This window comes from Mus pahari, chromosome 9, assembly GCF_900095145.1.
Source record: "Mus pahari chromosome 9, PAHARI_EIJ_v1.1, whole genome shotgun sequence".
In the NCBI taxonomy this organism is placed as follows: Eukaryota; Metazoa; Chordata; class Mammalia; order Rodentia; family Muridae; genus Mus; species Mus pahari.
This window is the reverse complement of record NC_034598.1, coordinates 81,741,986-81,754,015: the sequence shown is the minus strand read 5'-3', so window position 1 is coordinate 81,754,015 and position 12,030 is coordinate 81,741,986. Positions and strand designations below refer to the sequence as shown.

Sequence of the window (12,030 nt, the reverse complement as noted above, 5' to 3'; positions counted from 1 at the left end):
CCCCCCCCACTTCTTTCTCTCTCAACAGGGTCTCAAACTCACTATATACATGAGACTGGCTTCAAACTCTGTCTGCTTCATCTCTCCAGCCCTCAGCTTGGCTCCCTTCAGGAAGCACGCGTGTTCTCTGGGGCGACCAACCAACACCTCCAGTTCACAGCTAGCTCAGAGCATCTTACCTAACACTCGGAGCTCAGAACAATCTTTCCATTGACCACGTGAGCAGTCAATGTTGAGGCCTCCCCTTCTCTTGGCCTACATAAGAGCTAGTGATCAGCCATAGGATGCCATATGAAGGATGAAGACACCAACCTGGGCCCCCAGCAATCTGCACAAACTACGCAGCCAAGGTCCAAACTTCTAGGATGAATGCTTAACTCCAAGCAGCCGTTTGATCTTGGGTGTGCTATTTAAACCCCAATGTGCCTGAGACTCAGTATCTCTGTCTCTAGAATGGGTCCGTCACTGGCCACAAGGCCAGATGCCTTAGGAGTTAACAAATGTTCACTGCCTAGCCCTGAGTCACACACAGCATGCCCCATACACGTGAGCTTCCCTCCTGGCCTTACCATCTGGGGTAAGAGCTGCTCCTGTGAGGGGAGTGGGAAGAGGCCGCCCAGAGGAGCAGCTGGCGGCTGGTGGGCGGTGGGAGGTGTGATGTGAATGTTGGCGGGTTTTTTGTCAGTTTGTCTACACAATCCCTAAATTTTCCCGCAGCTAAGAGCCCGGAGCAAGAATGCTGGAGCCTGCCAAGGGGGACTCAGTGTGGGCAAGGGTAAGGGCCTGATGCAGCGACTTGGCATGGCTGTGGGAGCCTCGGCAGCTGAGTACCACGCAGCAGTCCCTGTTAACTGTGCTCTCAAGACTGCCTCATCCCGTTTCTTAGCAACCACCCTATTTGGAGGAATGTGGAGGGCTTTGGGGACACCCGGCTTGGAAGCATGTGCAAGACAGGAAGCACCCCCAAATAACGCCTCCGACCCCTTTACACTCCCACAGCCTGCCACCTTATGCTGGTTGCCATCTCTTGGGACAAGGTGGACAGCTTCGAAGCCCTCCACCGGGGAGGAGTTCCGCCACCAAACCGGTCTCCGGGTAGCTTCCAGGGCCAAGTTCATGCAGGGAAGTCCTGGTTACACCCTTGGCCTCTGGACAAGAGCCTAAGTGCCATCTGCTGTCCTCTAACACTCTGAGCAGCTGACAAGGTACGAAGAGCCACCCAGCAGAGGGCTCGGGCTCTCCATGCACAGGCCTAGGGCCAGGCAGAAGCTCTGTGACAACAGCCCAGCTGGGCGTTCGAGGACGTTCTCCGGTTGGAACACCTGCTGGACTCATCTGTCCCCCACTCTGAAGATAGATCATTTTATCTTCTCAAAAAATTATTATAAAGGATCAGAACCAAGGCTTTTCAGCCCAGACAGCTGACTTCAGATACATGTTATTAATACTAACATTTTTCTCAGCGTGATTGCATACCCCATTTAAAACAAATTACCCAATTAAGCTAAGAAGGTGATGGGTTCGACCTGGGATTTGGAGCCGGTGACTCTGTCTTGACTGCTCTCCCCCTAATTTCCCTCCAATTAGGTAAAGATCCCGCGGTACGCCTGCGAGGATCAGCTGGGAGGTTGCTGTGGAGATGGAAGGGCAGGACGTTCATCCCACTGCCAGTTTCATCTGTGGCTGAGAAGGGAGCTGGCAAAGTTTCCAGTCTCCCCCTGGGAAGAACGCTCGCTGCCAACAGCAGAGACAATAGGTCTGTTGGATGGAAAGGGGTAAGGGATTAAATAAGCTTCCGGGTCTCCGTCTGTAGCGACCCAGGTCGATGTCGTCAGCTTCCCATGAGCAGCTGCACCTGCAAGATTGCCAGACAGTGACACTTTCCTTCCCTGTCCCTGGGGTTGCTGGAGGAGGAGGGGCTCCGCAGGTCTTGGTTCTGATGTCATGGCGCAGCCAATCCGAACCACGCTTTCTCAGTAACTGGCCAAAAGGATCAGAATGGTGGCGTTGGAGTGAGAAACCACCGATGCCAATAAGCACGGGGGATGTGCGGTTTTTATCTTCCAAACATTCAAATCTAATCATGGCTCCTTCTTGCTTTCCATACTTTGCTGCCTCTCTCGAGAAAGTAGATGCTGCCCCACACGTCTCTCCCAGTCTCAACCTCTTTCCCTAAATAAATATTCTGCACTTGGAAAGGTCAAACGCTCACACCTCCCATCTGCCCACACTGCTGTTCTCCACTTGGCATTCCTTCCTGACGACTCCCAGCCTGGCACCAGCTGAACTCAGGTTCAGCCCAGGAGCTCCTGGTCAACAAGTATCTTGACCCCCAGAAGTCTCTCTGTCTCTACTCCCCTTCCTCCCTCCTCTGGAAAGCCGGGCACCACATCACTGCTAGCACTTTCTATAATTTGGGGCCTGGGAACGATTTACGTGTCTGTCCCTAGCCCCAGAGTTGCCGAACCATGCAAGGAGCGGGAGGGACATTTTCAAAGAAACGGCTGAGGGACCTGAGGGCACGGGGACAGAGATGACAGAGAAGGATCTTGTCCATGCCAAGCTATGAACACCCAAGAGTTGTTAAGTCGTGAATGAGTGGAGCTGGAGAGGTGGTTTGGTGCCTAAAGAATACTGACTGTGTTTTTCTAGAGGAATGGGGTTAATTCCCAGCACCTACATGGCAGCTCAAAACCATCTGTAACTCCAGTCCCAGGGACTGATGCCCTCTTCTGGGTCCAGGTATGTGCACGTCGCACATCCATGGNGGGGGGGGGGGGCAGCAGCTACATGGACTGCTCATCAGTCTCTTCCTTCTTCCTTGATTTTAAAACCAGGCATGCCCCTGTATCATGAAGGAGTAAAAAGACAGCTTACTAGCAAAATCTCCGAAAGACATCCTTCTGATTACATCATCAAGTCTACCTTTCTGTCGTGATGGTTTTAAAACTAACTGGGGGTGGGGGGAACCTACTAAACCCTCCAACTCATCAGAGATGAGCTGAAGCTCATTCAGAGAGTGATTCACACACCAGGGAAAGCAAGAAGGTAAGGACCACCCAGAGCCCTGGTCTCTCTACTACCTCTGCCTTCTGCTGCCCAAGGCTCAGTGGTCCCTCGATGCTTAAGAGTTTCTTGCCAGGGGGGCCCCTCAGCCCTCACCCATCTCCCCTATCTCCAGGTGGGCTTTTGTTAGAGCTCATCATTGCAAACCCTGATGCCCCACCCCCACCCCATATCTTCCCTTCATAGCGCACTGTGACCATGAGGAAATCCAGAGATGTGTGGGTGGCCAAGGCTTTATCATATCTTTCTTTCTCTTTTTCAAGACAGGGTTTCTCTGTGTAGCCCTGGCTGTCCTGGAACTCAGAAGTTCGCCTGCCTCTGCCTCCCAAGTGCTGGGATTAAAGGTATGCGCCACCACGCCCAGCTCATCTTTCAAGTAGTGGGCACTATGTCAAAAGGGTGCAGGTACCCCTGAGACTATTCACTGTGGGCCCTTGTATTGAGTCTGCTGTCATCCTCAATGTACCTAAAAAGAAGAGTGCCTAGCATGTGAGGGCCCCTGGACCCAATCCTCAGTTCACAGAAAAATTGGGGTACGGGGATGCTAGAGAAATGGCCCAGTCAGTAAAGTGCTTCTGATGGGAACCAGAGGACTGACCTCAGGTCTGATCTCTGGTGTGTGTTTGCAGTCTCAATGCTGGGGAGGCACAGTCAGGCAGATGAGACCCTGACTCAAAAGGCACAGTGGAGACCTGACCTTGATTGCCGGCTTCCTCGTACACCCACACCCATGTGCCCACAAAAACAAACATATACAATTACGTCGAATAAACAAATACATTTTAAAAGAAGGCTCAGGCCCAGATTGCTTTTCCCGCAGCTGGATTCTAACCCAAACACCTAGTCCGAAGGCTACACCATGCCCACCTCTCTGGTACAGTCTGTGGGCTGGAGGGCACATGTTTTGAAGGGACACTGAGTAGAGCCCTTCACCCTGCCAGATGTCATGAACACATAAACTATTTTTCCTCCGTGTCTTGTTTTATAGCTCTTTCTTTCTTTCTTTCTTTCTTTCTTTCTTTCTTTCTTTCTTTCTTTCTTTCTTTCTTTCTTACACATTTCTCCTCTGCCCACTTTTAATATGCTGGAACAAGCTAAAAATACAACATATACCATATAAAAATAATGCTATTCGCAGGCTTGTCTGTTCGGGCAGAGAAACTTCCCTATTAGGACAAACCAAAGGATGCGCATTTTCAGCCGCCAGGGAAAGGCAGCTAGAGAAGGCAGCAGACAAAATTACCAGAGTGAGACAGCCACAGAGCTCTCCTTCTCACAGGCTGAGTGTGAAGGAGGAGGGTGTCGATGACTGTCACGCTGACAAGCAGAAGCGGCCAGCCTGGATCTGCCTGTGAAACGAAGCAGGACATCACACCCAGGCCCGCATGACCCAAGGGTTTCATCGCCACAGAGGCTCTGAGCCAAGCTGCGCCCTTCCAGCGAGAGCCCGGACATTTATATCGGCCAGGATTGCCAACCTAATGTTGGTAGGGTTAAACTAGTTTAAACCAGTTTGACCGATGCAGCTCACCAGAGTGCGGCTGGCAAGGCTGCCCAAGCCAGAAGCGTTGGCCAGAAAAAAAATGCAAAATAGCTGATCTTAATGCCACAGTGGCCACTGTCTTCCTGTGTCTGCCTCTTGGCTCTTCTGCCCCTCCCTTCTCTCTTCCCTCCTCCCCCTCTTCTTTCCTTTTCTAACTGCATTGCTGTCGGCTCTGTGTCGGCCATGGCTGGAGTGTGTCCCCAGAGTCCCCAAGTCCTCAGTGTGGCAATGCTGCACCTTTTAGGGTTGGGGAGCGTGTCATGTGATCATGGATCATGTCACTGAGGGTGTGGGAGAGATGCTTTCTCAGGGATGGATCTTCTAAGAGTGGGTTGTTGTAGAAGAGCAAACCCCTCCTCAATCTCCTCTCACATGCTCCCACCATGACGCCATCCTCCTGGTATGACACCGCCAAGGGGACCCTTTACCAGAGCCACTGCTGTGCTTGTGAATCTCCAGAACTTTCTTTATACACCCAGCCCGGTGTGTTTTGTAATAGGAAAAGAAAACAGGCAAATGCAGAGTCTACAGTGACATCTGTTTGGGCCTGTTTCAGTATTAAAACCCTTGATAATAAAAGCTCCTGAGCTGAGAACAGTGTATGGGCTGCCTACCTGATCTCAGACGTCCCAAGGCAGCAGTGAAGGTTTGTGTCTTAAGGAACAGCACAGGGCAGGTGGGGCCCCGGGCCCTGCCACCCACTGACTGCATAGGCTTGAGAGGTCTCCCAACCAAATCCGTATGTTCTGCTTCATATAGGAGGACTGGTGCAGGGCCTGTCCTAATGGGAGTTTCATCTAGTCTAAAGAGACAACAGGAAGTGCCCAGGACAGGGCCCTAGACTCCTAACAGACCAACAGCTATGAAACTGCTTGTTAAAAAACTTTGTGTGCATACATGCATGTGTTTCTGTATATATGAATTATACTTGTGTGTAGGTGTAGGTGCTCATGTGTATGTATATTGTACTTGCACATATATGTGTTTGTGCATGTATGTGTGTACTCGTCAATGTATGTGAACTGTACTTGTGTGGTACATGTGTGCATATGTAGGTACGCTTTTGAGTATGTCTATTGTACTTCCGTGTATATGTGTGCTTGTGTGTGTGCATATATATGTGCACGTGTGCATGCACACATGTGTATGTGCGCATGTGTGTGTGTACAAGTATGCACATGCATGTAGAGGCCAGAGGACTTCAGATGTCATCTTTAGGAACACCTTTGTGATAGGAACATCCTTTGTGGCAGGGTCTCTCTTTGGCCTGGAGCTCGCCTATCAGGCTAAGCCAGCTGGTTGGTAGCCCTAAAGATTTACCTGTGTCTGCCCTTCTCAGCGCAGGAATTGCCATTGTGAATAATCTTGAACTGTCATGCCCAGCATTTCTTCAGGGGTTCTTCAGGGCCCTCTGCTTGTGGGGGAGGCGCTTTACTGTCCCTCTCTCCAACCTGCACCAGCCTGATGCTTCTCACTCTAGAGAGCACATGCTTGTCTAAACAAAGGCTGTCAGCCACTAACCGTCAGTCCCCTGCCCAGGACGCAGATCCCTTCATGCTGATGGGACAAGCCCTCAGGTTCAGTGCCAAGGCCTTGAAGAGGTGACTCTAAGTCCCACGCCCAGGGGCAAGCCCTCTTTTTTTTTTTTGACACCTTGATTTAAAACAATAGAAAGGCCAAGTTCCCGGGCTCTCTGCCAGCAGGCAAGGCAGACTGTTTTCCTGCAGGGCCCTCAATTCTCATGGCAGAACACAGAACTTGGGGGGGTGGGGGTGGGGGAAAACGCAAAGCAAGATGCCATCTGCTTGTTGCTTGGCTTCTGCACAGTGAAATTAGCTGAGAAGTGCCTTTACATCTTTGTAGGGCTGCATTAAGTCGGGATTAATTAATTGCCTTCCTAATGGGAAGCACCTTTAGTGCGGCAATGACATAATCGCATGCCATTAGGAGCACAGAAAGGAGCCCTTTATAATTAATGACGTCTTCATTTCCTGAACCGTGTAATCCTGTGTCCTCAATTCCAAAGAGGTTTGCAGACAGAAGGCACTAAATATAGATCCGGAACTAATATTTAAATCACTTCAAGATTCACCTTTCCGTAAGGGTAGTGAACCCAGAACAAAAGCTCCCTCCAGTTTCTAGGATTCTAAGCCTTTTTGTCCATCAGGTTTAGTAGTCAGCAAGCATGGGTTCAAACAGAAATGGCCAATAATTACCAGCCTGATAGATTTATCCTAAATAGAACAAGTTTTGCTCTACCAAGCATACTAACTAATTTGCAAGACATAAATTAAACTCATGCCAATTGTCCTTGCTGTGATTCACCTTAAGAACTCTATGAGCTGGAGGGGCAGCTTAATGGTTAAGAGCACCGGCTGCTCCTCCAGAGGACCCAGTTCAATTCCCAGCTCCCGCATGGCAGCTCACAACGGCTGTGATTCCAGTCTTCGGGGATCTAACGCCCTCTTCTGGCCTCCATGGGTACTGCATGCATGTTACACATAACACATGCAAGTAAAACACCCATTGTACATAAAATAAGTACACTTTTTTTTCTGTAGTTATAGCACTCTGTCCCTCACCTCCATGATGTAAAAATGAGACTGGCTTTGCTTCTAATTGGAGAAGTTACTAACAAGCCAAATGTCACACACCAAGCACAGATCTAAGTACTTAGCATACAGTAGCTCGGTGAATCCTCACAGAGACCCCGACTGTGGAATTGCTATGTCTCCCATTTCACAAACAGGGATGCTGAGGTACCCCCTTGGTAGTAATATTGTGTCCAGGGTTGGAAGTGTAACTCGGTGTTGGAAAACTTGCCTAGCATGCACAAGGCCGCAGGACACAATCGTCAACACACAAGCGGTAAAATACGGCACCCCCAAACTACCATTTCCCTGGGAAGGCCCTTCTGACCAAACTCCTGACCAGAAAGAACAGACTTTGCAGAATGTAATTCTTTTTTGTTTGTTTGTCTTGTTTTTTGTTTTTTGATTTTTTGTTTTTTTGTTTTTTCAAGGTTTTAGGGTTTCCTCAATGTAGCCCTGGCCATTCTGGAACTCACTCTGTAGATCACGCTGATCTCAAACTCAAGAGATCCACCTGCCTCTGCCTCCCGAGTGCTGGGATTAAAGGCGCACGCCACCATGCTCAGCTCAGACTGTAATTCTTACTAATGTCCCCAGAGCCAGTTGACATCTTAGCCTTGCTGCCAGCAGTAGATGCTACCAGTAGATGCCCTGTCTTAAGCAAATTACATATGAGGGGGAGGGTTCAAGAACTGAGCCCCAGGAACATACGAAGGGTCCCCACAGGATGGGAAAGCCTCAGCAGTTTGTTTTTATCTCAAAATTAAAGGTATGGATTGCCTCCATTTTCGTGTGTTTTCTGTGATTTGCTTATACGCACATGTGTTCATATACATGTATGTGTTCATGTGTAGGCATGTGCATAGAGAAGCCAGGGGAATTTTTTTTTTTTTTTTTTTTGAAACAGGGTCTCTACGTGGCTGAGAATTTGCCAATTAGGCACGGCTGGCTGGCCAGTGAGTCCCAGGGATCCTCCTGTCTCCACTTGTCTGGCTCTGGGATACCAAGCATATTCCACCACACCATGCCTTTGCCCTGGGCCCCAGAGATTTAACTTCAGATCCTGTGCCCGCAGGGCAAGCTCTTCACTAACCGAGCTGCCTCCTTAGTTTCCGCTTCTGCTTTCTGATTGGATGCACAGCCCAGGCTCCTCCTCAGTGAACTAAGAGAGGCGAGCCCTCCCTGGCCCTCCACCCCCATGATGCCAAGGCTTGCTTTACCTTGTCGTAATAGTATCTCAGTGCTCTGCTCAGCTTGTCATAGTTCATGTTGGTCTTGTTCTTGCGGAGGCCCCACAGCTTGGCCACTTCTTCTGCCTTGAGGAGCTTGAACTCGCCATCGTTCGATGTCCAGCAGATGAGGTGCTCATGTTTCTGGTCCAGCAGCAAGTGCAAAAGGAACTGCCACAGTGTAATTGCACTCTCCATACCTGGGAGGGGGCAGGAGGCAGGCAGGTCAGAGCGCTGGGGGGGGGGGGGGGGTCTGCTCCACAGAGCTTAAGAGAGAGTACTTCCTACCCCACCCACGATGGATGGCTTAGTCACACACACGGGTTTTCTGGTTGCACAGTTATGAGCAGCCCTGATGCAGGGACACAATGGCAGTGCCCTGCGGTCCTGAAATTCACCAATCACAAACCAGCAGAGACCACACTGTGCTGGGAGCTACGTGGAGAAAACTGACTAAAGGAATGAACCTTACCTGTGTAGTTAAGTTCCTATTGGCTAGCTTCATCTATTCCCACCCATCACATCAACTGCAGCTTGGTCAGTCATGCTTGCTAAAGTGTGGCCATGAGTGTCTGCTAGGGCTAAGTGAGGTCACACAGGGACCCAGGGTCATGAAACCATAGATAGCATCTCTTGGTTAAACTGTCCTTTCGCTTTGCAGGGAGGGGAACTCAGTTACTCTTTGGACTGTCAGCCATCTCAGAACCCAGGTCGGTGCTTGCATAGAGCAGACATCCAGTCAGCAGATGCTGATTAAAGAATCGGTTGTCGCCAACTGAAGGAGGAGACCTTCAGTTTCCTAAGCACTTGTCATGTAGTCGCCCAAGCCGCACAGTCCCCAGCACACCGGCAGGAAGTGTTTTTTTTTTTCCCACCAGGAGAGGAAATACCATAAAACAATGTTATCCTTCATCTTTGCCTGTAGCATGAACTCTGCTGTTCCTTCCTCTTAACATGCTGCTCCTTACTTCTAAGACCCTGGTGGACTCCGCTCATCCATACAGACGCAGTTCAAGTGGGATCGCTGGACTGTCACGATCTGAATTTTGACCCCTTGAGTAGTATTCATAAGAAACCACCCCCTTTGTTCTGTGACACTTATTTATTGGGTCTGTGTGCACCTATACAAAGCAGGGCAGACAGACACACGTCTATTCTTTCCTTCCATCGAGTCCTGGGGATTGAACTCAGGGAGTCAGACTTGCTGGCAGGCACCTTTAGACCCACTGAGCCAGCTTGCCAGCCTTACCCGTTTATTTTACTAACATCCAGATCATTAGGAAAAGCCTTCCTACAGGGTAGCTGCTGAGAGCCAACACTGGTGGGTGCTTTGACCTGGGCAAACAGAGCTGAGATTTTGAGGCTAAGTCTAGAAGGTTCAGCGAAGATCTCAAGCTGGAGTTTGGGGGTTCGACATCAAGACACACAAAAGCCAAGCTGTGAGGCAGAGACAAGCCTGACAGGATGAGGAAACTCTATCTGTGGCAAGGAGACAATGGGGTCTCTTTGGGACAGCCCAGGGTGACAACAATGAGGACAGCAAGAAAGATGCCTGGAAGGCAGAATAATGGCCATGAAGAGAGTTTTTCTACAGTGAGTCCCCCTCAGCGCCTTTTCTCATTGCTCTTCATAGAACAGCTTCTAATCAATCTAGGGGCCAGAGAGAGGCAGGCAATTCTCTTTGGACAGACTTCAAACTGCCTGACTTCTTTCTGCATCTTCAGGTAGGTCCCATGGGGCAAGAGTACTGTTCAGTGGTGAATACTTGGCCAGCCTGAACCCTGCATTCCACCACACCACCACAAGAAGCAGCTTTGGGATTCTGACAGCAACATCCCATTGCAGTATGAACCCCCCCCCCCGCCCGCCCCATCACCCCTAACAAGCATTCCCTTCCTGCTTCCTCATGGACCCAGCCAGAAGAAAGAATCCTCTTGTTCCTCTGAGCACCGTGGGTGCCACCCGGGTGTCTCTGTTAAAGACAATCCAGGCTAAGAACTAAAGAGATCACCCTTCACCACAGCAGTCACTGGGTCTATAAGAGTCAGCCCTGTTACTGCTGACTTCAGACCACACCAAGCAACCCCTGAGCTCTGAAAGGGCTCCTGGCAGGATGTGCCAGCATTGTGGCTCCAACTCCTAATGAGCTCAAGTAAGCCACACACGTTTCAAATTCATGGGTGTCTCCAGCCAAGCCTTCTGGCAGTGAGTTTTCCAAAGATCTTTGAAATTTAGTGGTCACTCAGAGGAGCCTTCCTGGAGAGGCAGAGAGATGCCAGCCAGTTTGGAGTTCTGCAGAGAGGGAAGTGCTCAGCCTGCCTCTCTCTTCCTTTAAGGGGCCAGGCAGCCAGCGCCCCACTGAGGTAGGTCCCTACATCCTCAGCACACTGAGAGTTGGGCTTAGTTATGTATCTTGAACTCGACAGTGAAATACTGGGTTGAAGTGATGAGATACATAGAATTGACCTCAATTTGATCAGAGCCGGGCACAGGTTCAGTCTGAAGAAGCAGAAGTAAAATAAATACCACAGTGTGCCAAGGACTCTTGGGACCGTTTGTTACAAAGCATACCACAGCTAAAGCTGACTACTAGGACATCACACATATTCGTCCTCCCTTCATTAGGATGCCCTCGGGAGCTCACGGAAGCATGAAAGGGCAGGCAGGGAAGAGGCGTTTGGTAGCAATGGGGCACTCAGCTTCAGGATCTCCCACCTTTCTGGAATAGAGGAAATAGACCCACAGAAGGCCAGGGTGGGAGATAAGGACCTCAGAGTCACCCAACAGCTCTTAGGACAGAGCCCAGTCCCTGAGGTGGCAAACTACAGCAGGAATCATTCAGAGTTGCAGTGAGCAACTGTGCTCCCTGGAGGTGACTGAGGGCTCAGGCTTCGTGTGTGGAAAGCATCCCACCCAGCACAGACTGGCTCTTCTTCCAGGCTCACGCCAGCCACTGCTCTGCCTTCCTCCATGCCCCGGTTTTGACGACTGAGTTGCACAAAGTTCTACTTTGTGCTGGAAGCCCAAGCCACACATTCCTCAGTGGTGAATATCAGACATACTTCTCTTTCAGCCAGCTCATAGTCCCACGGTAGAAGCCATCCGGTGGGGAGGGGTGTGTCACAGAAGCATAAGGCGGTTCTGACTTCCTGTCCCCGCATCAAATGATATTACATGGAGCCATAGAGCCAAGACCATTAAGGAAGTGCCCTCAAGGGCACAAGCTATATTTCTTTGACTCCACTTCTACTGTTCATTTGAATCATGGCCACATCATATTTTGTAACTTGCAGTTGTTCTCATATGCGACCATCCAGCATATCACCCACCCCAATACCTGTCAATACCTGTCATTTAGAATGTTCAGAAAGAGAAGAGTAATGACTCGTGTAGCTGGGGGTGTGTTCTATGAACCGTGACTGCTGAACTTGACTCAGTTTACTATGGGACTTACCAGGAAGAAGAATTCGCCAGGACTATACAGAGAAACCCTGTCTCAAAAGAAGAAGAGGAAGAAGAAGAAGAAGAAGAAGAAGAAGAAGAAGAAGAAGAAGAAGAAGAAGAAGAAGAAGAAGAAGAAGAAGAAGAAGAAGAAGAAGAA

At 49.9% G+C, this 12,030-nt stretch overlaps 1 protein-coding gene across 2 annotated transcripts in view; it reads right to left on the bottom strand.

The window, feature by feature from the left end:
- Positions 1 to 12,030, bottom strand: part of Elk3 (ETS transcription factor ELK3) — a 59,099-nt gene that overhangs the window by 24,518 nt on the left and 22,551 nt on the right. For both annotated transcript variants that reach the window (XR_003844493.1, XM_021204781.1), the window contains exon 2: positions 8,421 to 8,629. Coding sequence is in view for 1 of the 2 variants with exons in the window: in XM_021204781.1 (XP_021060440.1) it covers positions 8,421 to 8,627 (207 nt within the window). In the remaining variant the exon portion in view is untranslated. The remainder of the gene's footprint in view (positions 1 to 8,420; positions 8,630 to 12,030) is intronic.